The sequence below is a fragment of the Branchiostoma lanceolatum genome, chromosome 1 (assembly GCF_035083965.1).
Source record: "Branchiostoma lanceolatum isolate klBraLanc5 chromosome 1, klBraLanc5.hap2, whole genome shotgun sequence".
Classification (NCBI taxonomy): Eukaryota; Metazoa; Chordata; class Leptocardii; order Amphioxiformes; family Branchiostomatidae; genus Branchiostoma; species Branchiostoma lanceolatum.
The window spans coordinates 17,957,231-17,985,208 of record NC_089722.1 but is presented as its reverse complement, the minus strand read 5'-3'; the positions used below and the strand labels follow the sequence as shown (position 1 = coordinate 17,985,208).

General features: G+C 45.2%; 2 protein-coding genes across 4 annotated transcripts; both read right to left on the bottom strand.

Annotated features, from left to right (window-relative positions):
• Positions 1–1,082: 1,082 nt before the first annotated feature.
• LOC136439006 (uncharacterized) lies at positions 1,083–16,409 on the bottom strand. 3 transcript variants are annotated; one of them, XM_066434113.1, is made up of 15 exons: positions 16,087–16,409; positions 15,548–15,724; positions 15,095–15,448; positions 14,506–14,655; positions 13,647–13,817; positions 13,061–13,170; positions 12,250–12,397; positions 11,476–11,868; positions 8,254–10,812; positions 7,411–7,621; positions 5,612–6,903; positions 4,158–5,337; positions 3,375–3,452; positions 2,227–2,299; positions 1,083–1,725 (listed from the first exon to the last, which is right to left on the bottom strand). In XM_066434113.1, the coding sequence occupies exons 1-15, from the start codon at positions 16,375–16,377 to the stop codon at positions 1,686–1,688; spliced, it is 7,227 nt and encodes a 2,408-aa protein (XP_066290210.1). In that variant the 5' UTR covers positions 16,378–16,409; the 3' UTR covers positions 1,083–1,685. The 3 variants fall into 3 exon arrangements, with proteins under 3 accessions (XP_066290210.1, XP_066290219.1, XP_066290202.1); XM_066434122.1 differs by lacking the exon at positions 3,375–3,452; XM_066434105.1 differs by lacking the exons at positions 1,083–1,725; positions 2,227–2,299 and having other exon boundaries at positions 2,631–3,452.
• Positions 16,410–16,455: 46 nt separating this feature from the next.
• Positions 16,456–22,421, bottom strand: LOC136445776 (metabotropic glutamate receptor 7-like). Its single transcript, XM_066443952.1, has 10 exons — positions 22,163–22,421; positions 21,558–21,698; positions 21,015–21,181; positions 20,157–20,264; positions 19,351–19,542; positions 18,800–18,957; positions 18,157–18,252; positions 17,587–17,767; positions 16,689–16,841; positions 16,456–16,473 (listed from the first exon to the last, which is right to left on the bottom strand). Exons 1-10 carry the CDS (start codon positions 22,419–22,421, stop codon positions 16,456–16,458), a joined length of 1,473 nt encoding a protein of 490 aa, XP_066300049.1.
• Between the last annotated feature and the right edge of the window lie 5,557 nt (positions 22,422–27,978).

Genomic DNA, 27,978 nt, shown 5'->3' with positions numbered 1-27,978 from the left:
AACATTGGATAGGAAGAAGATTTCAATTTCAGTAAACTCAAAGCAGATATTGGGACTGACGATTTCTTCGTCTTCAGATTCTCAGTGTTTCTAAACAAATGTACCACCTACCCTCCCAAACCGTGCAGATAAATAGCGTTACGATTTTCCCTCCCAATCCCTACATGGAGATTACCACTTGCCGGGCCGGTCGAAAGTTAATTTCTTTCCACCACATTAGCGGCATAATTTCCCATCAAGAACACCATTAATTAGCCTTTAGCGAGAGCCGAGCTCGCCTGTTTCAATCGATAGGAACACAGAACGTAATTAAAACCCGTCTAATCACATTTATAAATGTTGGGTTATCAAAGCGGCAAACGTTTCATCTTTTCAAGCTTCTCTACGCCAAGAATTCTGCCCCCAGCTACCCATCATTCCCGTGATTAATGGCATTAATTAAGAAGGAAAGATGGTATTGTAAGATAGCTGTGTCGCAGAGTCGTTCTGATTAACTGTATCCCGTCATGCTTTGAGACGGTTCCTGACTCAGAACGAGGCCTTGGACGTTTGATTGACAGGCGTGTGGGACGACAGATTGCGAACGGTAAATTTGGTGTCAAAGGCGTGTGTCAACCGTTCAATCGGCGCACTTTTTCATTATGAGAAGAAATCTGCAGCGAAACAGTTCAATACGTTGATTACAGAATTTGACATGTGCAGTCTGTGTGAGACTTATCGCAAAGTCGTTGTGCTTTATACATATAATTAGGTCTTCAAGGTCTCCTTTAAAAAATCCGTCGGCCTTGCAATATCTCTGACGCCACTCTTTTACTCTCAGGACTATCAATACTAGAGCCTAATTTCCGGTGTATCCATACGTCTCCATTTTGCCTTTTCGCCGAACAAGGACTTTCCGGATCAATTTCCCCAAACAATTTCTTTTGATACTTAAAAATATAAAAAGACGACAAAAGGATGTAATGACAAACTGAACGCATTCTATTTTTAGACGGGATAGCATAACCGTCGACCTTGAAAACCATTGTGCCAATCTTTGAGTACAATAGCTACGATAAAAGAGGCAAACTCTGAAGATCATGAAGGGCCTCTGGTGACTTTTAATCAAACAGCAGCTATTTTTGTCCCTAGATTGATTCTTAGAAAGCTATAATCGGGCTAACTCTGTTGCCAATAACAATACTGACAATCCAATAATCACCAGATGGTTTCTTCAGAAAATATAGAGCAAATCAACTGAATATGCATTTGTGAAGATTACATCAGCAGCAGTTGCAGTAGAGTTTAACGCGAGGAAGCGTGATTAAACTGTTCTTTATTTTACACATGTTGTATTAAAACAGACAAGAGCAATATTAACAACTCAGTCGTTTTCAGGCTAAAAACCAAGCTGATACAAATTCCTTCGCAGTCGACGTAACATGGCCCTGATAATGACAGCGATCAAACGACTTATAAACAAACATTGTCATCGATAGTTATTGATCTTCTTTCAATCCATGTCCTTGTATTCGTGGCCAAAGGAAGATGCAGGGTCTGGTTGAGTGTTGAACATTCCCAGACCCTCTTACGGATAGATTGTCTTCATGCATGACGACCTGGAGACAGACAGGCCGACAGAGCCCCCTGCCGGAACCAGTTGGTGGTGCAGGTGAATGGTATCCTCTACCCCCGTGCGATGCCGTTCAAGCCGTACTCACTTGCCATCCCCCGGCTTCGGAATTCCTGTTTTCATCAAGTAACAATGGCCCTTGTGTCCATATTACTTTTTCAATTTTTTTTATTGTAATGAAAATCAGACAAATAATACGACCGTTCATAGATCTTGTGTCAAACTCTCCTGTGCCAATCATCCACTGTTGCTACATCGCCTACTCCTATTGTATGATATTGCGCTTTGAAATCGCAGTACTACATTTACTTGTTGCCTCACCATGAAAAATATTAAGTGTGGGAAATCTAGAAAAAAGCTTTACAAAACAACAATTTTGTGACATTTCAGCTTGTCTGCAAATATGTCCCTACTCTACGTTAGGACTGTCCCTATACATTTCTGGTGTGACAGTGCAAAGTCAACAGACCTGTAGTACTTTACACAATACCTCCTACCAAAACACGAGCCTCTACAAATCAGTGCAATATTGCTGTGATGTGAGTATGATCGATAGTGTAGCACCTCTATGCAACTGTCTACGAGAACACCCGTTAACTTGGAGTTGGACCTACAGCTTGGACGTCCTGTTCTCAGAGTTCCCGTCCCCCCAGGAAGAGACGCTGCTGCCGTCATCCACGTCACCGTCTAGAGGAGGCAGGGGGTGAAGGAGGGAGGGACATCAGCGAGAGAAAGTGTTCTCGTGAGTAGCTAGGTCTCGCGGGAAATGGGGAGAATTGTGTCATCTCGCGAGAAATGGTGAGAATGATGTAAGTCAGTGCACACTTCAGAGGAGCACAAAAATGATAGAATCAAAATAAGACTCAAGTTTGATGAGATTCTACACTGAAAAAGGTGCTTTTGGGCAAATTGGCCACATAATTCGCCACATACAATGCTGCCAAAATGCCTCGACCAGCGACAATGTATCTCAGCAAAAGACAGCATGCATCTAATAATCATAAAACAGCGAGGTCTATTCATTTTGGGAACAGCTTATAATGTTTGCTGATCATCCTTCCCTGCATAAGATTCTAAACATAAAGTAAGCAACAGACCCCAACTCTTACTTTAAAGCAACAAAATATTATTGATAAAATCAAGGTAACACAAAGGAATACAAAATAACACGGTTGACAAAATAAGGAAAATATCACTATCAACGTACGACGCGGTCACATTCGTCGTAGTTCGTCGTAAGATTTTGATGCCGTAGAATTTTCAACCAGGCGCTGTGACGGAACCAACCGCCAACAAGGATCTAACACAGCCTATTTCGTAACAAGACAGCTAACTTTTGCGGGACATGAGCATGACTATCCCAAGAATGGATTCAGTGCGATCGTACGACGGATGTGACCGGGCCCTGAAAAGCGATTTGGGGTGCCAATTGCGCTACTTTTACCGGTGTAGAACCGTGGATCTTCTACCAATCTTAACATGTTTTATACATTACCTTTAAGTTAGCACTTTGTAACAGCAACAACAAAAGCGTCAAACATAGGGAAACATCAACGTATACGTAAGAACACCACACATGTACAGCACCAAGTTACCTTCGTTCTGATTGGAGGATATCCCATGCATCCTGTTCTTTTCCAGAACAGAAACCTATGAGAAAGGCAGGCACATTTACTTGAGCGCATGCAAATTTTCTGCTTGCTTGCAAGAGGTCGAATCGGAAAATATGAAAGGACCGAGAGTGAAAAATTAAAATCCATACCATAACTCTCTTCTTTGCTTTCGTTTTCTTCATCTACTATGCTGTCGATGTTGGTAATTTCTAAATCATTCTGCCTTTCTGGAAAGATCAACAAAACGAAAGCAAATTATTGGCATGGGATTTGCCACCAATCAGATCGGAAAGGTACTATCTACATCACAGTAGAAACGATACCCCAATTATACATAATGTGACGAAAAAGATGATATGCTTAAAAACTAACAAGGATATGTTACAATAACAAAAGTAAAACCAACTAACAACGTACAAACATAAACGTGAAAACACATATGCGCTCGAGTAACATAAAATCTTTTGTACTCAGTCTAATCGTATATGCGCAGCGAAATCATATTTGAAAACTTAGTCCACGTCACTGTACAGCATCATATGGCCCGCAGCAACTTACGCTGCATTACGTCACCAAGTGCGTAGGTATTTCTCACGACCTTCGGCAACATGTTGTGTCATAAAAATATGCAAATCGTCGCAGTTCAAGTTAGATAGAACGTACGTTTGATAAATAAAATCTTAGTCATTTTGTAAATGAAAACAAAGTTACTGTAACTAGATTTCATGGCACTTCCTTCACTGTACTTCTATCTGAAGTCTTTTAGAAATACATAGTATGAAACCGTTGATCCGAATTTGAGCGCGACCTACGGTCTGACTTAGGGGGCAACGTCAGCCAATTGAGGGCAAGATTTACACGATCGCGTCGCTGATGGCCGTGGAGATACCTAGGATTACGCACAAATTTCCTACGGGCACTTAAAATTCTACCTCGTCGTCCGTCGTAGACGTACAGGTTACTGGCCCCCGCATGGTTGCTGGTGTTCGACACGCTCCTCGACAGCTTTCCGTTGGACGTCTTGGAGCGGTAGAAGGCGTCGGCGGTCACCGCACTGTCCTGTAGACTCGCAACGCCGTAGATACTGTCCAGCGAGCCCAATGAGTCTGTTTCGACGTCTGAACGCTGTATAGAGTTGGGCCTCTTGTTGATGTCGTACCGCGAGGTAAAGCTGTGGTGGTACGTGGCGAAGGCCTGCAGTTTCGGGACGAACAGGAGGATGAGGATGAACGTGGCGATGAGGAGGAGGCCGACGCACACGGCTGGATCCCAGAAGTCTCTGTCGGTCAGCATGTAGACGCATGCCCACGAGATCCACACGAACACGCACAGCCAGGTCATGGCGATGATGTAGCGAGCCTCCCACATGTTCATGCTGTAGTTCCTCGCCACGAAACTGTAGATGACGGTAAGGAACACCAGGAACATGACATACAGTAGGGACAGCAGCAGGCCGGCTCTACTGTACCCGCAGTAGATGGTGGAGCCGAGGGAGTACGTGGCGGGCGGGCTCGCCAGCAGCCAGCTGACTCCGATGGCGACTTGCGGCAGCAGCAGGGCGCAGACGATGAAGACGTTGCTCCAGTTGCGGGTGAACTTGGCCTCCTCGCCGGGCATGCCGGCCTTCTCCATCCGGGACATGCGCCAGATGCGGATGGTCTTGACCAGGATGGCGCCGTGCGTCATCGCGTAGAAGAACCCCAGGCCGAAGCGGCGCACGCCGCACACCACGTCGTTCGGCGTCATGACGAACGGCATGACCATAGCGTACATGGCGAAGAGACCGAAGAGTATGAGATAGCCGAGCGACGTGGAAGTAGTGACACCCGACAGAGAGGAGGAGCGGACTTTGACAAGGAAATAGATCATCAACATGAGGGTCAAGAACATTCCCAAGGCCGCGAGTGTCATACAGATGATCGCCCAGACGTCTCTGGTCCGGACCTGCGTGGGGACGTCGATGCGCCGTTCCTGTGGCGGGGCGGGCAGGATGCCCTGCTGTACGCACTCCGCACACTCCCCGGTACACTCCGAGGCCGGGTACTTCACGTTGTCCGTACTGGTGCTCTGGGGACTGCGCTCCAGGAACAACCCGTCGCTCCACGTGCCGATCTGCAAGAGGAATGTGGAGTCAACAAGTATTCTATTACATCACTTCCGCCTGTTATATCTTGCCACTCTGCAATTCCGTTTTCACGGAGGTAATGGTTCCAAAGATTATTGAGATAGAACATCGCCGTATCACTGGATGAAATGCTAGAAAGGCTACCTAACAAAAGTACTACGAGGATGGCATGCACCGATACATTTTCACAGATAAAAGATATGCAGCATGTAGTTCGAATTCATGCGGTTCTTCACATAATGTCATGTTTTATACACCCACCTTTACATATCCGTATCTGCTTGGTGGAGCCGTGATTTCATAATTCAGAATCTCGTATCCAACGTCCCCGTCTCCAGTCGTTGTGAAACGAAAGCGACTTCCGGCAATGCCGATCAAGTCTACGTCCCGAACGAAGCCGAACGCTCTCTCCGGTTTATCGTTGGCGTTCCGAAAGTTGTCGCACACTTCTGGTTCTGTAGGGCAGTAGAACTTCCGCGTCGTGTCGAGTCCGTGAGCCACTGCGTACACCGCCCTTATGACGTGAACTATGGCAGGGTTGCGCATTAAACTGCTCTCAGTTAGTCTCTCGCTACCAGAACACACCACTGGGTACTTAACGGGCTCGTTCGGCAAGTTACACTGAAAATGTTCCTGCCAAAATTCCTTAAACCACGGGTTTCTTTGGTTGGTCTCCGGCGTTAGCGTCTCGAGGTAGGTGTCGAATTCGGGTACTTCTTGTGTTTCAACCTTGAGAAGAACGGCACCGTTGATGACGGAGTCTTGCGCGAGCGGAACGTCGACGTCGCTGGCGACTTTACTGGTGACGATCCATGTGTAAAACGAGCGAACGTTTACGCGCTGCGCGGCAAGAAGAACGTTCTCTGTCTCCGCCCTCTCCGTGAACAGTATGACGGTTGAGGCCTCGCCCTTTCTCCTCAGTTCCACAATAACATCATCGTAACTCGTCTGGGTGAAGTTGTTGCGGATTTCCGTCTGCACGGCCAAACAGATTCCTCGTGTCTTGGCCTCCTTTTTAAAACTCTCGAAAAGCACCGTCCCGTACACTGTTGGCGTATACAACACCGAGACGTATTTCCACTTGAAGTATGACGCCATGTCCATCAGGGCCTGCACCTGCCTCTCCAGCGCTGGGATCGTCCTGAGGAAATACCCATAATTCTCTCTCGTTGCCATGGGGATTTCCGGTGACGCGTAGGAAACCTGCGCCATCTTGAATGTCTCGACGACTTCCATGGCGTTCAGTGACACATCTCCCACCGAGGCTCCGATAACGGCAAGAGTTGAGGCCGGTTCGACGAACGTGCTCGAATACTCGGTGACGTAGTACGTCTTCTCGCCGCTAAGGAAGTTGGCGATGTCCCGCGACGCCTTCCTAGCGCTCTCGCAGGTGTCTAAGGCGAGCGAGCCGAGGCGCACGGACGGCAGGATGGACGGGTCGGCGTTGATGCGGTCCAGCGCGAACATGTAGGCCTCGAACAGCTGCATCTCCCACTCGTTGATGCCTCCACAGGAGTAGACGTCATGGCCTTTATCGTGCATTGGAAACAAACCTAGAAAGACAGACACAGATGTTTTATCACTCTTATGCCGATGTATTTTACACCTCGCAGTTTAGTTAGCATTGATGGCTGAATATAATCGGATATCAGCGCAAGGATCCCTTTATCACAGTGATCACGCTTCCTACTTACTTTTTTTAAAGTTTGACATGTTTACCTTCAAGGAATCTGGCCTTATATAATGATAAACGTTATACGTGAGTCAACTTCCGGTGAGTTTACATAGAAGATTTAAAGGTTAATATGGGAAGCACGTGGTAACTTTGGACTTCATGTAAGCCCTTGCCATACTAGTCCCACAGTCGACGAGCTTCGGTCGTACTTGTTGATCACATTGGACGAGGGGTGGGGACCTGCGAACTTCGAACGATCTCTAAAGATCGAGCAATGATCAACAGAACACATAGCCGGGCGTATTACTGCCGAAAATGTCACATAGACCTCACAGACTCGTCGTCCAAACGATTTTCCTATAGTGTAATTTGGGCCATCACTGACCTGCCACGAAGATGTCCCCGTCCACGACAGCAGCGCTCCCTGCCGTTGCCGACCCGTTGGTGCATCTGTCGGGGAAGCTCTCGTCCAGACACTCGAAGCATGTCCCGTTGCAGGCCGATCGGGGGATCTGGGTCAGCACCTGTCCAGGCCTGTTGTACACTCGCACGTTCGCCACGTTCAGGTCCAGGGCTGCGCTGGTGTACGAGCCGACCTGTACGGAACGAGGACATACTCATCAAATCATTACCTTCGCCGAGAAGGTTATGATACCATTTACGCCAGCCGTGGGGTGTGTCTGAATGTACGTCAAAAGAAATCCTATTCAACATCAAGCCACGTAACAAGAGAACTTCAACATGAGATCTGACTTTACCGAGTTGATGAAGAGATAGAGTTGGTCTCGAAAGCTTTCAGAGTAGCAAGTTCTTTTGGTGTATGTAGTGTTTAAATGTTTGTCAAAATAAAATCCAATTCAAGCTTGTCTTTTTAAAAACCAAGTGGAGTGATAAGAAGCTGTGAAAGCCCAGGGGACCAACTTTCTCACACCAAGATTAGATGTTTTCTCCTAAAATGTCGATATTTATATTTCAGAGTACGGCGTCCATATCAAATGATGAAAATGAATCAAATGGAGATGCATCGACTATGGCGTGTGAGAAACATAGTTTCTCTACCAGATCACTCTAATGATCAAAGATAACAATGTTTGACGAAAAGGACACTACGCAAGCAGTTATCCAGACCAAACATTCCTTTTAAAACATCTAAGAAAGAATCACAAGAAAAGATAGATTCAAAGACCATAGGGTAAGGTAAACATTACGTCATGCGTTCCATCCTTACCTCGACAAATCCGTAAGACCCATCCACGCGGCGCTGGTAGTTCAGTACGTTGTACCTGGCGTTGCCGTCTCCCGTCTCCGTGAAGCCGAACTGCCTGGCGTTGGCGCCCGCGAACCTGATCTTGGTGAGCTCCTCTCGTAGCATGGGTCCAACGTTAGACATGTCCCTGAACTGCTGACAGACAGAGGGCGCTCCGCACGTGCTGACGAGCAGGCTGTGCAGCCCGTTTGCTATGCCATACACGGCGTCTATGACGTACGGTACGTACAGTTGTTGAGCGAGGCCGTTGGCGCCGAAGTTCAGCCGCTCCGTTCCGAGACATGTCGAGTCGTACCTTCTGTCTGGCGTGTTCGAGAAGTCGCACTGGAAGTGGTCGTTCCAGAAATCGTTGAACCAAGGGTTTCTGAAGTAGGAACCCGGCTGGAGGTCTTCGAAATACGTTTGCCAGTCCGACACGGGGCTGGCTGGTATGGTGAGGGTGATGGCGCCTCTCGCTGCGACCTCAAATCCCCTGGCAACGGACAAGAGGTCGCCCCATTTCGTGCCAGTTACTAGTATGAACGCCCCTGCTGCATCGTTGGATACGGTAAGTGCTTCCAGAAATCGCCTTGTGTCCTCCGCCGAGGTGAAGAGGACCAGTCCCACAGCTCCGGGTAGCTTGGTCTTCAGTGCTGTTACTACTACCGACAGGTCCCCGGCCGTCGCGGTGGTCCCAATCGTCTGGGTCGTCGCAATGCAAACGCCGGCCTCTTTAGAGATTCTGGCGAACTCCTGCGACAGCGTTCTTCCGTACGTGTTTTCCGAGAGTAAGACGGAAACGTACGACCAGCCGAACCTCTGCACGATGGAAAGAATGGCGTTGGCCTGTCTCAGGTCAGAGGGGACGGTGCGAAGGACATACGGAAACGCGTTCGCGTTTCCAAGCTCCACCCCCGAAGCACCGTACGCAACGTTCACGACATTGAAGGGGGTAATCTGATTGGCTACCGCGACAGTGACGTCATCGGTCTCCTCTGCGACGAATCCAATGACGTCATCTGGAAGCGCCGGTGGGTCGAGGCTGTTCTGAAAGGTCACTGATCGACTGTAAAAGTTGGAGACGTCGCGCGATGCTCTCATTGAGCTCGAACACGAGTCTATCGCAAACGGGCCGAGTTTTACGTTGGTCAACAGCGTCCCGTCGTCGTTTACCCTGTCTATGGCAAAGAGGAAAGCTTCCAACAGTTCGAACCCGGCTTGGCTCATGTCTCCGCACGTGAAGATGCCGTCGCCTGCCTCGTGTACGGGAAATACGCCAGCTACCAACACATCTACGTCCTCAGTCACTAGTAGAAATCTTTCGTCCACCCGCGCAGCTTCCGTCAAACACAGGTTGCAGTTTTCTATACACTTGGATGTAGGCGTTACCACATCACCATTGCTGTCGTACATTCTAACGTCCAGTCTTGACAGAGTCAGGGTGTCGCCACTGTACGACCCAACTTGTGTGTAGTGATAGTTGTTGCCGTCTCTCTGATAGTTCATGACGACGTAATTTGGTTGTCCGGCGCCCTGATCGGTGAAAACATGGCTTAGCCCGAGCTCTGTGAAACTGACGTTCTTGACGTATTGAATGGTGAGGGCTTGGCGGTCCGGGTGGTTTAGCAGATCTTCGCAGAACGTCGCAGACCCGCATACTTCTGTTGCCAGTCGAGTAAGACCGTACGCGATGGAGAAGAGAGCCGTTGCCGTGTAGGAGGCGAACGTGTCATGTACCCAGCTGTCCTCGAGTCTTTCCGCACCTGTACAGCTGGGCCTTGGCGGGTAACTTGGATCCTTCTCGGTAAGATAGCAGCCGAATGTTTCCTCCCAGTATTCACTAAACCACGGGTTTCGGGTGTTGCTACTTGGCCTAAGTGTCCTGAAGTACGTATCGAAACCCGCCAAGGTGTCTGATTTCAACACAAGAGTAAACGCTCCCCTAGACACGAAGCCCAGACCCTGTGTGACGTCTTGGCTAGTCCCCCAAGTGTTGCCGCCAAACCAGACGAACTCCCCGGCTGTCGCAGCCCTGTCGGCCGCCTGGAGGAGAGCACGCGTCGCGGCAGCATCAGCGAACACCGCCACGGCTGTCGCACCTTTCTTCGCCCTCAGCTCTTCTATGATCTTGTCCATGGCATCATTGGTTCGAACGCCTGGTATCTGAAGGATCGTAGCTACACAGACGCCGTTATCTCGCGCAGTTTGGACAAACAAGTTCTTTCCTGACGATCCGTAAGCGCCTGACGTATGTACTACAGATGCATACGACCAACCGAACTCCTTCATGATGGAAACCATGACAACGGCCTGTTGTTCGTTGGACGGCACGGTCCTTAGCAGCGTGGGGAAGACGCCGCGGTCGTTGAAGATGCTTCCCGTTGAGCCGTAAGTGACTTGAGTGATCGTCAGGGGACTGAGAACTCCTGCCACCGCCTTGGTGATGTCGTCCTCCTTCCCGCCGACGTACGCCATGATGTTGGTGGAGTTCGCTGGGTCGCCGTTAGAACCGGACAGTTCGTTGTTATGTAGCCTCAATACCTGCAGAGGGAGAAAGAAGAAAAGGATTTCAAGATGTGTACCATTAGTTAAGACAACAGAACACGATTTTCGCTCAGTGGTGCCTTTTACATGATATAAGCCATTTCGCTTCAGTGCTACAACGCTGTGTACTATTATATTGTTAAAATGTTCAATAAAAACAAATTGCTTTTTTAAACAATATTTATACAGTAGTGATAATGTGTAAAACAATCTTCATCGGCACAACAAAGAAATATCACTATATTGTGTTTCTATTTCGCTGTCTCTGAACTAGTTGTAAAATGACAGTTGATGAATAAAATTGAAAATAATTTGGCTCTGAAGCTTCTGTGACTATTAGGTTTATCTATTAATTTGTTTGTTTATTTGTTTGTTTGTTTGTTTGTTTGTTTGATTGATTGATTGATTGATTGATTGATTGATTGATTGATTGATTGATTGATTGATTGATTGATTGATTGATTGTAAAAGGGGAAAATAGAGTCTAGATGTATGACATACTTGCAAGGCTGCTATGTCGGAGCTGAAGCACGTGTCCAGGACGACCATTTATCTACATGTATGTCTATTTGCCTGCTTGCCTGCTTCTTTGTTTGTTTGTTTGTTCGTTCGTTCGTTCGTTAAAAGGAAAAACAGAGTCCCGTTGTATGACATATATACCTGCGAGGCTGCTTTGTCGGAGCTGGAGCACGTGTCCAGGATGATCGTTCCCAGGGTGGCTGAGGCCAGCAGGTCGTCCCTGCGGTTGATGGTGTCCATGGCGTAGAGGAACGCCTCCAGGTACTGCACGGCGGCGGTGTCGCGCATCGCCCCGCACTCAAAACTCGTCTCCCCCGCGGCGTGGATCGGGAACAGGGCGGGAACTACCACCGTGTTGTCGTCTCCGCTGGCGAAGAAGTCGGGAATCTTCAAGGAGGTGCAGCCGGGACAGATCTTGAAGTCGCGACACTCCGAGCCGAAGTCGGAGAGGAACCTCTCCGTCCCGTCCCTCCCGTACCACACCGCGCTGCTCAGTCTGTCCAGACGGAGCGCTCCTCCTTCAAAAGAACCCACCTAAAGACAAGATGACGACAGAGTCTTTAATCTAAGTCCTTCTCGCAACAGATGGTGCATAGGGCGGCACCATACAGTACCTTTGTTTCAATAGCCCTTGGGCCCCAAAACATTGTGCAATCACTACAATAGGGGACTAGTCCACTAGTACTGGTAGTGGTGTGGGTGCAACCCTCATACTCTTTCCAAATACTGAGTGCAAATCAGAGAAAGTAGTAGGTACTATTTTAAAGTCTTTGGCATGTGTCGGCCGGGGATCGAACTCACGACGTCTAGAATGCAAGGGGAACACTCTACTCCCTTGTCATTGCACCGGTCTGCTATAACACAAACCTATATCTGAGAACATCTAGCCTTCTTGACAGAGGTACCAACACTCACGTCTTTGTACTCGTACACGCCCGGCCTGACCCGTACGTAGTTCCAGATGGTGAAGCCCATCGTCACGCTCCCGTCCTCGTTAAACTGGACAGGCTGCCCGTCCGCTCCCGTAAACTCCTGCTCTTTTACCTTCTCCAGGAGAAGCTGCCTACATAGAAACACGAAGGGTAAGATTTTGATACAGAAGAAGCCTTATTGACAAAAAATATATTCCTCATAAACATTATAAGGTAAGTTCTACACTATGCAGTTGCTGGAGTAAGTATTTTTGGCTTATCTTAACGTCTAATCTTCATCAACGTAAGTTCTACATCATGAAATTCTAACTTCCTCATAAACATCATAAGGAAAATTCCTCGTAAACATTATAAGGAAAATTCCTCATAAACATTATAAGGTAAACTTTACATCCGTCGAAGTCTATATCTATCATACTTAGGGCGCTGTTAAGCCCCTGTCACACTTGTGCGTATATACAAGCCCGCATGAGTTGCGTATAAACATGTTTTTGGTTTAGGTTAAGTTTGCAGCCGATTAAGTGATTTCTTAGGTTCGATAACTAGGCTGCACAACGGTTGGTCAAAGTAGAAAACAACTTTTTCCCCACAAACCTTACTTAAACAAAAAAATGTTACTGCGCAACTCACGCGCACTTGAATATACGCACAAGTGTGACAGGGCCCTAACAGGTGAAGAATCAAGACGTTTTTTTGGGGCCCGGGGGTGGTCACTATCACTAAGCAGATGGAACAGGGAATTGATTGGCTCTTTTCCATTTGCAAGTGTACGATTAGTGTAAGAAGAGACATACTTGAAGTTCTCGTTGGCGGCGAGTTCGGAGCAGACCCCTTGTGCTCCGGAGCAGTGTTCCCGGAGCAGCACGTCCAACCCATGTGCGAAGGCGTACACTGCGTTCATCACCTGTGGAAATTACACAGAATTGAGAAAATTATCTTAAATATACTAGATTGAGACGGACTGATCATTTTCTGAAGGTCCTCATGGTCACGTATCTGGAGTAACAGGCCACACGTGGCCATTAAACCTTAAAATGGCCGAGTTATGGTGGAACATTCCGTAACTTGTTGTTGTTTCCGTATATGGGATCTAAAGCCTAGCAAACTCAAGCCGTAAGACAAAAATGTCTTTATAGTTCTTCTTTGTAAATCCAATGCATTCGTGTGCGTTGAATTAAAAGAAATTAAGAGCTATCCAGCATTCAAAAATCACGACCATAGCCCATTATCGGCCTTGACCTTCGTCTGCCCGACACCTACCCACCCACTTACCAAATACCATAACATACAAACATACATGCACTCACAACCAGGCCACCATAGCAAACACGAAAACATAACCTTCTGGCGAAGGTACTGAAGACAGAAGACAACACCTACCTGTGGCACGAAGCTGGCTTGTTGAAAGCTCTGTGTGAGGGAGTGGGAGGGGGAGCAGTTATCCACGTACTTGGTACCGCCGGGAAGGTTGCAGCCGAAGTAGTCCTCCCAGAATTCCTTGAACCAAGGGTTGTCGCTGTTACTGTCCGGGGTCAACGCCTTGAAGTAATCCTGGAAGTTAGAATATTGATTTTACAATAATGATTATAGCAATTAAGTGGTGTTGCATTGGCGTAATGGTTTGGCCCAGAACCCAGAGGTCATTGGGTCGAGTCCGCTGACATGCCACAGATATTGTGCCATTGGGAAAGACTTTCTTCACTCCTCCGAGATGTAAAAATTGGTAACTGACTTCGGTTGGGGAGGTAAATGGCAGTGGAAGGAGAGGGATGGGCTCTACCTTCCAATACCGTGCCCTAGACACAGTGCATAACAACTCACTGCCCCTAGGCCCTACGGCCCGCAAAAGCTATGTTCCTACCTTTTTCAAAGCGATTCTAAGTTGCATTCGACGTGAGAAGCAAGGATATGATGCTCTTTGTCTGCTTGTCTGTCTGTCTCTCGATCTATCTCCCTAACACAATACTTTGAGTGCAGATATGAGTGCAAAACGAATCGCCACGTTTTCAGCACCAAGGAGATGCATGTTTCTTTAGCGATTTTAGAACATATTGTACAACTCTAAGCATTTCATCCTTTGTCGAATTCAATGAAACTTTCTGCTATATCTTACTGATAACGCACACAGACACACACAAACATACACACACACACACACACAGACACACACACACAAACACATACATACACACATACACACATACACACGGTCAATGGCAACAACACAGCAATCTGATACCTCAAACCCGGTGACAGGGTTGTTCTCCAGAGTGATGGTGAGTGCTCCCCGCGCCGCGTTCTCCAGTCCGTCCACCACGCTAGCCTGGTTTCCCCACGAGTCGCTACCGATCCAGATCAACTCTCCACGGGCGTTCAGTCTGGTAGCAGCCTAAAATGGACAGTGGAAAGCTCATATATAAAAGAAAGACTAGTGATATATACAGTTACATCAGGTACAGGTAAATGTACAGGTATCTATAGCTGTACCTCAGCAATTTTACAAAGTAATCTGTGGTCTTGAATTATGAAAGAAACATGAATAAACAGTTAAAAGAATGTTTATCCAGGCTTCAGGTATCTCATGTAGAGAACCTTTGCTTTTGATAGGGTCTTGCATAAAAAATGGTGCTGATTTCAACGCTCATACAATATTTTTATATTTCTCCATTGCTGCATTTTCATGTTTGTGGTGGGAACAAGTATATTGAGCTGTCGACCACTGAGTCTCCGCTTCCTTGAAGACCCAGCCTAGATGCCAAGACTACAAGTGTCTATGGGGTTCATAAGTGCCCTGTTATTATGATCATATGATCAATAAACAACCTAACCTGGAGGAGCGCTCGTGCATCCGAGTCCGTCACGAAGCTGACGACGGCCCTCGCTCGGGTGTTTTCACGCAGCGCCGTGATGATGGCATCGAGCTGTTCGTTCGTCGCATCTCTGGGAACCACGTGGTTGAAGGAGATGCAGATGTCGTAGTTGTCTGCCGCCTGCTGGAAGGCTGTGATGCCCGAGCGACCGTACACCGTGTCGGAAGACACCGTTGCTACGTAGTTCCAACCGAAGTAGTCGACGAGGGCAGCGACGGCCTCCCCCTGGAGGTCGTCGGATGGAACCGTCCGCAGGAAGAACGGATAGTCGTCTGCGTTGCTAAGCAACGTGCTAGTGGATCCCCAGCTTATCTGATTGAATATACAGAATCAAATTATCAATTTGAGTTTTCATTTCAAAAGATAACAGTTTTTTGTTGTTGACAATACTGTGATCAATAGTTAACTTACCTGTGGGATCCCCAAAGAAGTAAGCACGTCGGCCACATCCAAGGTGACGTCACTGGAAAGTGCGCCCACGTAGCCTATGATGTCATAGACGTCAACATCTCCATACGTCACCACCCTACTCTGAAGGTTTGACACGTCCTGGCTAGCTTGGATCGAGGTGTAGCAGGTGTCAAGCACCTGAGAAAGCGAAAGCGAAAAAAACCCCAGTATAATCAATAGTGTTTAATGTTGTAAGTGACCAAGGTATCCAAAACTAAATTTTGACTATAAGTAGTCAGAAGGCAACTAAGCAAGAAAGCAAATGTTGCAAGAACTAGTGAAAATAAATGTAATTTACAGTTAAATGCTTTGTATTTGTTGATCTTTTATAATTTTCACCAAGACGGTCATCTTTTCGGTAGCGTTTGTATGTGAGTTTGCCTTTCCTTCTGTAAGCACGATAACTCGAGAATGTCGGTGTGGAATGTTTTGATATTTGGTTAAGTCTTCTTCTACCTTGAACGTCTTATCTATCACTATAGACCATGTAGCTAACTCACCAATGTGCCCAGACTCACGGACGGCAGAAGGTTGGCGTCTTGGTTGATTCGTCTGATGGCGTACAGGAAAGCCTCCAGTGTCTGTACCCCCTTCTCTCTGTTGATATCACCACAGACGAACGTCGTGTCCCCCGCGCTGTGCACGGGGAAGAGCCCGTTGACCAGCACGTCGCCGCTCAGGTAGGCGTACTTCTTGTCCTCCTTCAGCGGACGACAGCGCGAGCAGTCCCGCAGGCAGTCGGAGTCCGGCACGCCCTCGGCGCCGGACTGGTCGTACATGGTGATGTTCATCAAGGCCACGTCCAACGTTTCGCCTTGATACGTTCCGATCTTTGGAATTAAGGAGATAGATAGATTGATAAATATTTCTCAGTGATGATACGTGGTCTACATAGATGGATGTTATTAACATTTTTATTGTTACAAGACCTGGTAATATCCGTATCCTTGAACGAAAACAACTGTGAAGCTGTGTACACTCTACAAGGATATTTGATATTCTGCCTTGCCTGGCCTGCAAAAAGCAAACCGAAAACAAACCTCCGTACACGGAGGAAAAAACCAAAATGACCTACACGGAGGCAAACACCAAAATGACCTACTCTGTTGAAAGTGTCGCCTTCACCATCGTCGTTCGTATCCACGTAGTTGAATAGATCGTACGCCGCCTCCACGTTTCCCGTCTCGTCAAACCGGACTGTGTTCCCACCGAGTCCTGTGAAGTACACGTCCTGCAGGTACCGGAAGAACTCCTCCTGGAGAGAGAAAATATATAGTCTGAAATATATAGTCTGATAAGAATGAAAGCTCATTTGTGTTGGTAGAGTACATATTGGAAAATTTTAAACTTTAATCCAACACCAAGAGTTGAACTCACCATGAATTTTCGGTTGGACCTCCAACCTTCGTCAGATGTTCGATCCACTGCGTTGAACGCCGGGAAGTCAGAGACGTGATGACGTCAGCAGTGAATCGAAAGCAGCGGGCAGACGGAATCTTCCGCCGTCGCGTCACCAAAAATTCATGGTGAGTTCAACTCTTGGTGTTGGATCAAAGTTTAGAATTTTCCAATAGTCTGATAAGTATACCACTGGGCGCTCCCTGATATCTCTAAGGTGCAGGGAGGGATGTACGCCCGCCCAGGCAGATTAGTGTACACGTTTCTTTGGAGGCTTTCCTGTACACGTTGATTTTTGTCAACTAGCTAGACGAATAATTTTTGAAAGGCCGGCTAAAAAGGCAGGCTGCCAGAAACAGGCCTATCCTTAGCATTCTGGGCCCGGCAAAACAACCCTAAGCCTATCAATGAAGAATGATGACCTGACTAGAGAAAATAAAGTATGTTCTGTATCTGTATCACCGGTATACCCGCCCTTCAGCGTAATACATCAGCTTAATGTTGAAGCTCTTTCTCAAGAGATCTTCATCCTATCCAACCAGCCCATGACAGCGATAGATTGTGTAACACTGGCTAGAAGAATGCGTAAGAAAAGGACAAACCTGAGTCATTCGGCGCATGTCATCGCACAGCCCTGACGGGTTCGGCCCGCACAGATCGGCCTGGGCCGCCCGCATGGCGTACGCGAAGGCGTAGACAGCGTCGATGGTCTTACTGGCCACGAACGTCTGGTTGAAGCCACTGGACATTATGAAGGAGTCGCATACTTCCAGGGTGGCAAACCTAGACAGATTCAGATATCATACAATAAAACTCTCAGAGACTAGGCTAATACCGACTTTGAGCACCTGACCCGATGCTGACGTCGAAATTCCTTACGCTTTGGGTCATTTCAACTTGAGAGGGATCTGACCGAAAGCTTGTCGGTGAGATTTACTTTGGGTACGGAGTGCATATAGAATATTTATGATATACTAAAAGTGTTGAAGCGTCTTGACGTGAAACTGTAAAACCCGAGTTGACCGAGATTGTTTCTTTTTTTTACAAACACGTACGTGTTCCTCGAGACGAAATTCATATTCAAACTGTAGGAAAAGAAGGTATGAGCAAGCTCAACCTGTGCCACAACCGGGAATACAACAGTAAATCTTAAGAAGTGATGCGAAACAAACCTGACATATTTCCTGGCTGTGTAGTCTATGGACCTGTGGTTGATCCTACACTGGTTCAGTTCCATGTAGTACTCAGGGAACCAGGGGTTGATTCCTCTGTAGAACGCACACAAAGGAAAACAGACAGACTTAGACCAACAAGAATGCTATGTTTGTACAGTTTTTTTGTACAATGCTTGTATAAGGTGCAGCTTTTTTGTGGTATTACAGTGACTAGGAGATCGCGCTCCTTTAAGCCCCTGTAACACAGTCGAGGCGCTTCGGCCATATTTGCTGATCTCAACAAGGTCACCGATTTGAACATCGCCAGAGACTGGAGTGTATTTTTGCCTGAGAATGTACCCCATCATATTGAATGGGGCTCAGGGCTAGGAACCTGCGAACTTCGGCTGATCGGGTGATCTCTAAAATCGGGCGATGATCGAGAGCATATGGGATGTTTTACTACCGAAAATGGCATTTAGAGTTACCAGACTCATCGGCTGATCGATTCTCCTGTTGTGTGACGCGGGGCATTATGACGATCGTTGAGTTACTGAGATCGTAGATATAGGGAGAAGTTAACATACGCTAGGGGCAATGGATGACGTTTTATTTATTGTACTGTATACTATTTGTCTCAAGTTTTGGAGATATTACGAACCTGCGATTGACGGCGTGCTGAGTCTCCATGTGTTGTTGGAACTCCTGGATGACGGAGAAGGAGGGCCGGAGTGTGACCATGCCCCGGGCGTGAGACCCATACCCTTGCACTACGGTCTGGTCCGGACCCACGCCTTCTGATACTATCCATGTCAGCACCTAGAGAATGGACGTGTAGATGTAGCAAAACAGAAACCTAATACCGTATGTGAAATTTATTTCATGAATCAAAACTTATTAGATAAAGGTTTTGATGAAGTTATGTACAGAAAGTGGTCTACGAATCTAAAAATAAATGGAGAAAATGATGGGCAGGGTACTAGTATCCATCAAAAAGCCCGAACTTGACCTTGGCTGTCTTTCCATTCCAAGACCTACACGTTACTAAATATAATCACAATATCAAGTTAATCCATCCAGGGGTTCTTACATTATGTTGAACAAAAATATCTAGAAGCAAACAGACACAGCACCTAAAACAAATTCTCCATTTTTCATTTTGGTACCTACAAATTCAGATACAGACTGGTTTCTAGGGACTGAATACAGAACCTTCGCGCGGTCCCCCTCTGACACGGCCACCTCCATGATCCGCTGGAAGTTGAAGTCGTGTAGGAAGGCCACCACCCCGACGGCCCCGTCCTCGGCCTTGGTGATCAGCTGGTTCAGGATCGGGCCGAAGTACGCCTGCCCACTGGCCGTGTTCGACACTTCCGTGGAGACCGCCACGCAGATACCGGCTTCCTGTTTACATGTTAAGAAAAGTTGATGTCGAGGACATGTGACGTAGAAATAGTGTACAAAATCTTTCTAAAAGTACGTTGATGAAGGTTAGACATCCAGGTAGTGAGATACGCCAAACATAGTTACTCAAGCAACTGGATAAAATTTTCAGATAGCATCCGCTATCGTTAGTCACTGACGAAAGACAGCGGATGCTGTCTGAAACGTCTGACTGTTTCAAAATTTTATCCAGTTGCTTGAGTAACTATTCTTGGCGTATCTTTCTAACAGTCTTCACGTTGTCAAGTTCAGCTTCATCATAGAAAGGTTTGCTTTCATCAACTATGCTATTGATCTGTGTTAGAACTTACTGTTGCCGATGTGCGGTGTTAAGCGGATTTAGAAAAGCTGTTGTGTGGAGATATGAGTGTGGCAACGAAGCACCGCGGTTTCAGCACCAAGGAGATGCATGCAAAACTATTCACGCTTTTTTGCGAGAATATTGCGAGCCTTTTATGATTGAATTCAATGGATGTTTTAACCGTGTCATACCGATATTACCCAGACATACACGCACACACACACACACACACGCACGCGCGCGCACGTACGCACGCACCAACGAACACACGTACCTTTGCCGCGCGAGTGAACTCTGCGATGCCCATCCTCCCGTAGCTATCAGCTGACGCCACAGTTGACACATAAGTCCAGCCGAGAACCACCAGCAGTTCCACCATAGCCTGGGGTGGTGTTCAATGATATATTCATACATATTCATGCCGAGGAGTTGTCATATATATATGCGGTAGTGAGTAACATAACCAATGTTGGTATTGATATTGTGTCAATCATAACTAGCATTTTTCTTACTGTAGCTTTCGTACATATAGAACAAACCGCAGGATAATCTTAATAAGGAAACTACCATTGCCAGCTACATATATTGTTGCCATGACGTAATTCATCAGTACTAGTGGTAAGTTATCGTTTTAATCTAATACGAAAATATCCTTACTGAAATCTTGTCCCCAAAATCAAATCACGTTTCAATCGATTTGGATTCAATCTGACTGATATACAACTATCTATGACCATCTATCATTATCTACCTTCAAACAATTATATTTCTTTCAACCACCAAGTACCTGAAAGAAAGTGAAAGTGATCTCGAACCAGTTTAGCTGAAATGAACTCAATGAACAGATGAGCTAATCTTCAACTGGTCATGACAGAGAAGACAGACGCTATGTACAGTATTTACAGGTTCATTGTACAGGGGAAATTCCCCTAGCTCTTTTCGACAAGCACAGTAAACAATGGACCACGGCTTAACGTCCCGTCCTAAGGACTGCGACCCCTTCCGGTAGCGTGCATGTCGGGTGAGCGACACAGCCGGGATCGAACCCGGGGCTTCTAGTTCCAGAGGTAAGATCCCTAACCACTGGACTACGCACGCTACCTCGAACCTGAACAAGTATACTGAAGATTACCTGTGCCTGACTCTTGTCGGAGGAGGCTGTTCTCATGAAGTGAGGGAACTTCTCCTTGTCGTCCAGCTCTATACTGGTGGCGGTGGGACTGATGACGGGAACCTGGACCGGAGTCAGGACCTCGGACGCCGAGATGGCCGACTGGCTCAAGCTCGGGCCCACAACACCTACATGTGCAGGATGAGTAAGGGTAGAGGGTAAAGTTCATGTAGTACCAAAGGTAGCACATCGCTTTTTTTTACGTCGTAGGGGCAGTGGGTTTTTATGCACTGTGTCTAGGGAACGGTATATTGGAAGCTGGAACCCAAGTATCTCCTTTCTTTTCCATCCCTCTCCTTTTACTTCCACAATATGATCGAAGTCAGGTACCCATTTTTACACCTGGGTGGAGTGAGGAAATTTACCAAGGGTACAACATTGGCGGCATGTCAGGGGATTCGAACCCGGGACCTCTGGTTTCTGGGCCAAACACCCTAACCATGGGGCCACATTGAAGATAACACCCTTATCTCGTCTTATCTTCCAAATGTTGATGGAACGTACCGACGAACACCTGATCTCTAGCCGGGCACGTGGTCGCGTCGTAGCCGAAGTTGATGTTCTCGGGCTCGGCGAACCCCACGAGTTCCAGGGTGGATTTGGCCGCCTCGTCTTCTCTTCCGCACGTGTCGTAGATCTGGACGTCTGAGGGCGGAAATAAACGCTTTGTTTGTTTGCATTGCATATACCTGGTAAAGAACCCAATGGCATCACACATGTCCGGACATATTTGTTTGGACGCTGTTATGTTATTATATTCAAAGGCAAGTAACGTAGATCATCACCAGCACAAGCTAATTTCTGCCTTCCCTTTCATATATATACGTGATGTTCTTTAAATATACACAGTACATACATGAACATACTCAAAATAATGGCATAAGTTAAGAGAGATTTCAAGGCGGTGGAAGGCGAGGGTTGGGCTCCGCCTTCCAACACCGTGTCCCTGACACATGTACAGTGGATAACAACCCACTGCCCCTACGGCCTCAAAGAGCTATAGGACTATAACTTTGCCTTTACGAGGGAGTTTTTCGCCATGGTACTACTATAAAGTATTGTTATAAAATTAGACTTGAAATAACTTCAACTGCAAAAGTGAATCCTACCAAAAGTAACCCCGACAACCAGATTTTGATTTGACTGCGACAGTTTATCCACGGCGAACAGCATAGCCTCCACGGCCTCCCCGCCTTTCAGGGACATGTCCCCGCACTTCTCGTCTCCCGTCCCCGGGTCGTGGACGCGGAACAGCCCGCCCAGCCTCGCGGTGGTCCCCGCTGACTCCGCGAACACGGCCCTGCAGTCCTGTGCCGCCGCACCCGCGAGGAACGTTAGCAGCACCGCCAACGATACTCTGTACCTCATCTGGAAAAAAATTATAACAAAGACTTACTTTGATGAAATTAGAAATCCAGGTAATAAGATACGCCAAAAATAGTTACTCAAGTAACTGGATAAAATTTTGAAACAGTCAGACGTTTCAGACAGCATCCGCTATCTTTCGTCAGTGGGAAAGACTTGTCTTTTTGCGTTTCGGCGCATGCGCGCCGGAACGCATTGTCCTGGCTTTTACCTTCAAGGAAGGAACCAGGGAAGCTTGGTTCAACACTGTGTCGCACACAATAAGACCTTATATGGCAATACGTTCTCAAATCCTTGTATAGCCGTTGCCTTATATGGCAAGAGAGCACGAAAAGGTAGGCAGGCTAGATTTGCATGTGACACAGGACGGCGACCGCATGTAACTGCTACAACTGTTCGGAAATATCATTGCATTGTGGTTTCGGACTTTGATATCCTGAAAAATGACCATATTACATCTATTCCACAAGATTGCAGAAGAAAAAAAATGATTTCGTCAAGAAAACGACCAAAAATCGGCATAAATGATACCATATAGTGAGGTTATAGCATTACGTCCAGAATGACTAGTTACGTACCGCAGCTTGGCCGATCTGGCAACGCGAAGCACTTCAGACCCACAAGATCCGGGTTCGTGTCCGTGCATGGATTTTTTTTCTTTTTAGATATTGAATATCAAAAATATATATTGATATTATATTAATCTATCAATATCATATTTATGAATATCATTTTTTTTTTCATTAATAAATAAAGAAATATTTTATATTTGTTATTTTTAAATATTCATTTAATATATACAAGGCCTTTGTCTTATGAACAGGACTTCATAGATTCCAAACCCGGCATTCGAATTTTTCTGTTCATTGTAATGGAAAATACCGTGCAGCGGCTCCTATGCGCGGTAAGATGATTCTTGCAAAACACTCGCCACTAAACTTCTATCCCCGATGTAAACAGAGGCTCTTGATGTTGTTTGCAAAACAGCGATTCTTTGTTACAGTAGCAAATGCTCCATTGTTCAGTATCGACTTCATTCAGACAACACGGACGTGGAAAGTGGCGCCCCTCGGCACAAAACTATGGGAATTTTCATGAATTTTAGCAAAATTACCCAGGAAAATAAGGAAGAAATGTTGTAAATGCGGAAACCAGAATAATACGGATGAGGTAGCTGTTGATTTGTTTGACATTTGGTAGTCATTTTAGATAGAACCTTAGCTGTTATGAACTTCTATTTCACTTAATTACCATAGTGCTGATGATTCAATGGTGCTTTTTCAAATCTTATGTTTTATTGCGTGCCATGTACATAATTACATTGATAGCTTTTATAATGAGCCTATTATACATTTTACAAATAAGTACAAGTTGTAGGCCAAGACCAGCTTTTTCAAAAGCACTTAAGTTAAGTGACGTAACTTCAAAATTGCTTTCCCCAATCTGCCTTTCTCTATTAAAACAGTACTCATTTCCCAAAATGACAATTTTTCTTATAGACTGAACAGCCCTTGAGTGACTTCCTCTGGCAGATTTTACTTCAAGTAAAGGGAAAAGACAATTCACACTTATAAACGTAGCCGAAACGCCAGCTTTTTTTAAAAGCTCTTGTTTTAATTGTTGAAAACTTTATTGCAAATTTTTTGTCCGGAATACATGGGCGTGTAACATGAAATGAACAGACATACAGACAGTGGAAAACAATATAGCATGTGACTAGTTTAAATATTGACTCTGAATTTCAACTCATTGGGTTCGACTTCTTTTCCGAGGTAATTATCGTTTTAAATTATTTACCTTTTTTGTGATATCATGATATTGTTTTATCACAAACTTAAACAACACATCCCCTCTAGAACGATTATTTTTTATCTATTCATTTTCATTTTGAACTAAGATCTAGAGTTCCCAGAATAAAAAACAAACATGTCAAGACCAGTGGCATGATGATTAATAACTTAGAATCTGAATGTTCCGGGTTCGAATCCTCAGCAGGCCCCAATATCGTGCCCTTCGGGAAAGGCACAATGCACTCATTTCCTCACTCAACTCAGGTGAAAATGAGCACTTAGAGCACACACTACACTTATAGAAAAGAGTAGGGGACTTTCCGGGTGTGAGTGGATCAAACCTTACAGGCCAGTCTTACGCAACATGTACCTACAGTACTATACAAAACTGGTGTGTTATGTGGAACAAATTAACAAGCTACATACAAATTACAAATATACTTTCTTGATAGTATATCTGGAATATTTGGTTATGGTGATTCAGACATATTGAACCGCTTAGTAGCCATGATGAGCAATGATGTTTCTGTCCTTTTGTCCGTGGAATGGGGAGGGTGCGTCCACAAAACAACCTGATTCACCTGAGGACCGCCGACAAAGGACAGGCACTCTATTATTCATAGCCATCATTAGAGACTCAAAAGGGACGTTTCGAACGTTACTTTTCAGTCGTGAACGAAATAGTTTCGTTATTATAACGGATGAGGCGGAGGTACGTCAGTCAAAGTGTTGTTGCCCTCTAGCACTTTTAGAATAGCAATAGGTTTCTGACGGAAAACTAGGGCAACCTTGTGACCAAATCATAATAACAGTATCCCCGTGGGCACACTTATAAAATGACATTAATAGCAATAATTTGCGTCCTTTTGTATATCCAACCACCAAGTGAATGACAATTGAGAACCCGTTCAATTATTGATTGATTTTATATCAACATATATCAAAATGTCTTTCAAGAAAAAGGTAGAAATATTGTTTGGTGAGGAAGATTATACAGTAGTAAGAAAAAGAGAAAATTATCTTAGGAGATACTAGTGTAGATCTTGAAGAACAATACAGAAGACGATCCTTTCGTCAGCAGGTATCTGAAGATGTATCTGTCTGTATTTGTATCTGTTTTGCGGATATGATTGTTTCCACCACGAATAAAAGTCGGGCAGGTTTGTACTCGAAAACTACATCTTGGATACAAAAACAACCTAACAATTGTGTCCTTTATTGCTCACAATGGACTGCGACACTGTTGAATTATTAATGTTCATATGACAGTATAGGAATCCTCATGTGACATTTCACATACCCTTTCAATTCCGTACCATTATTCTAGGTCAACCTTGTCAACAAAACGATGTTATTATTTACAAGTATATATAAAACTGCATTTCAAGACAGTCATAAAAGGAACAAACAACTACAACAAAATATTACCTTGTAGTCGATGAGTTTGCGTGACGGCGTAGACTTACAGATATGAGCTTCGTCTCGTCTTGAACGTTCCCTGACGCAAATTGGAACTGACGTTCTCGTAATGACCAGCTATGACCTTATCCTTCTTCGAGAGAAGACATGGGCAAAACCTGCAAACTAAATGAAATAACATTGTGTTAATTTCTCTACAGAAAAGAAGCTTTTATGTATCAGGGATTGAAAGTGACATGGCAATAATGACGATTGCACTACTCCAGGGACAGTCTACATATCAAGTGCTTAGCGTAGCAACCACAAAAGATAAGGTTTTCATACAAATTTTTCATCAAAACAAAGAGTATGCATTCTTCATCCCTTTCATAAAATATCGTTTCATACGAAGTCTATCTTGTCAAGACTATATGACGCAAGAATTGTTTGCTGCACTTACCGTAGAGAGTTACAACTGCACACGTAAAACGATTAACGTATGCGCAAGAAGCCGCTGTTGCACAGCGCTCTAAGCACCTCAAGGCACTACGTAACGTCTCAGATACACCTGATGACGAGTATCAAGCTTAAGACATCTTCCTGAAGCATCTTCACACAAGATGTTTGAGAAAGACAGAGGGTATTTGGCTGGTAAATAGTCTGTTCTGTGCCTTCGATGGCGATGTGAAAACCTGCGTATTGTCCAGGGATTTGGAAATTGCATGGGTGGGGTCGGGACCGCCCAGACATCGACTCACAGAGGTCACGTCAGGCGTCTTGTTGTCATGACGACGCAATGTCCCATGACCCAATGCCGTGACACCAGTGACAATGTGTCATGCGGCTTACTCATAATATATGACGATAGTGCAATCTAAATAGAATCGAAGATAAACAACATTTTGTAGAATGTACACTTTACAATAAAGAGAGAGCTTAACTTTATAGGCTGATGCACTCTGTTTCTCTACTTCATACACCTATCAGTAATACAAGTTCATATTTCTCATGATCTTAGACAAATCTTTGATTATGAGACATACCTGCTCCCATTTACACCATCACAAAGAAGCAAGCCGTCACATTCACTTACTAGTTGATTAAAGTACTCGTGTTAGCTTGACAATATACTGTATACATGTGTCTGCTATCTATTCTTTTATTGTGACCTGTACTTGACCCAGTAGGAATATATGTACAATAAAGGTCTTCATTCATTATCGTCGTTATCCTTTTTATTTCGTTATCTGTCCTGACTACTTCACGTCTTTACAATAATATTTCAATAACAATATGGCTTGTATACGTAGTTTTAGGGTGGCGTAATGCTGAATTTGTGAGTTAGGTGGGGCACTAGATGATGTCATATATGTTTATGTTGCAAAGGCGTAACCAACGTTAGTGTCATTAGCAAGGCACACATAATTGCTGTTTGCAAGCTTTGCACATACCTTGCATTGAGATATGTATTTATAGCCATTGATCTTGATACACAATGATGTGTCACTTATTTGTGCTATTAACTTTTATTAGTGCTATTAACATTTTTTGTTACTAAAAATTTGTTATTCCTACCACAAAGATGAAAGTTTAGTACTGCAAAAGTTTGAAAACACTGCATGGACGTTGAAATCAACACCATTTTTGATGTGTAATTTTCTTGAAAGCATGGGCTCTCTGCATAAGATACCTGAAGTCCAAATAAACAATCTGTTAACTGTTTACTCCCAACATGTTTCCGTCATTAATATTGAAGACCACAGGTTTCTATGTTAAATTGTACAGGTACCAGTCTGGAAATGTACCTAAACCTCTGTACCGATAGCTGTACCTGATGTTACATTTAGGTACACATGCACATCCCTACAATCAACCTACAAACCACCATTTCATAACCCACAAGTTACACTTGCACTTTCCTTAGGATAAGATGCAGATACACTTGGACAAAAATATTAACCACCAACAAACAAGTTTATTATCCACAGGTTCAGCATCTGTATATAATCAGACTGTTCTAAACAGATGTAAGTTGTCTATTGTGCTAACAGTTTATACTATATAATATTCTTTCTCTGAATGGTCTTCCTTGTTCTTACAAAAGTGTAATCATTTTAATATACCCAGGCGTACCTTTCCGTATATTAGCGAATAGAGGGTCTTCTTTGTTTAAACCCTTCAGAAATAAAGCCAATACTTCACCAGAAGTAAGTGTGCATTTTCATTATAATACTAAGGAAAGTCGCAATGTGACTAGAGGTTGCAATCTCAAGTCCAAAAACATTAATGCTGCATGCCTTCTACCTCCTGTTATTGTCTTGAGCAAAATGACTGAATACGCATATAGTTATAGATATGACTTCCAAGTTTTT

Bases quoted from the DNA above. Each gene is read 5' to 3' on its own strand.
- LOC136445776 (XM_066443952.1), bottom strand. From the start codon at position 22,421: ATGAGGTACAGAGTATCGTTGGCGGTGCTGCTAACGTTCCTCGCGGGT. The intron at 20,265-21,014 runs GTAATCTTCAGT...ACACCACCCCAG, and splicing joins CCGACAAGAGTCAGGCACAG to GCTATGGTGGAACTGCTGGT. The intron at 16,842-17,586 runs GTTTGTCCTTTT...TTCTCTCTCCAG, and splicing joins ACATGCGCCGAATGACTCAG to GAGGAGTTCTTCCGGTACCT.
- LOC136439006 (XM_066434105.1), bottom strand. From the start codon at position 16,377: ATGAACATCACCATGTACGACCAGTCCGGCGCCGAGGGCGTGCCGGAC. The intron at 13,818-14,505 runs GTATCAGATTGC...TCTAACTTCCAG, and splicing joins ACCCTGTCACCGGGTTTGAG to GATTACTTCAAGGCGTTGAC. The intron at 12,398-13,060 runs GTATGTCTCTTC...GTTTCTATGTAG, and splicing joins GCCGCCAACGAGAACTTCAA to GCAGCTTCTCCTGGAGAAGG.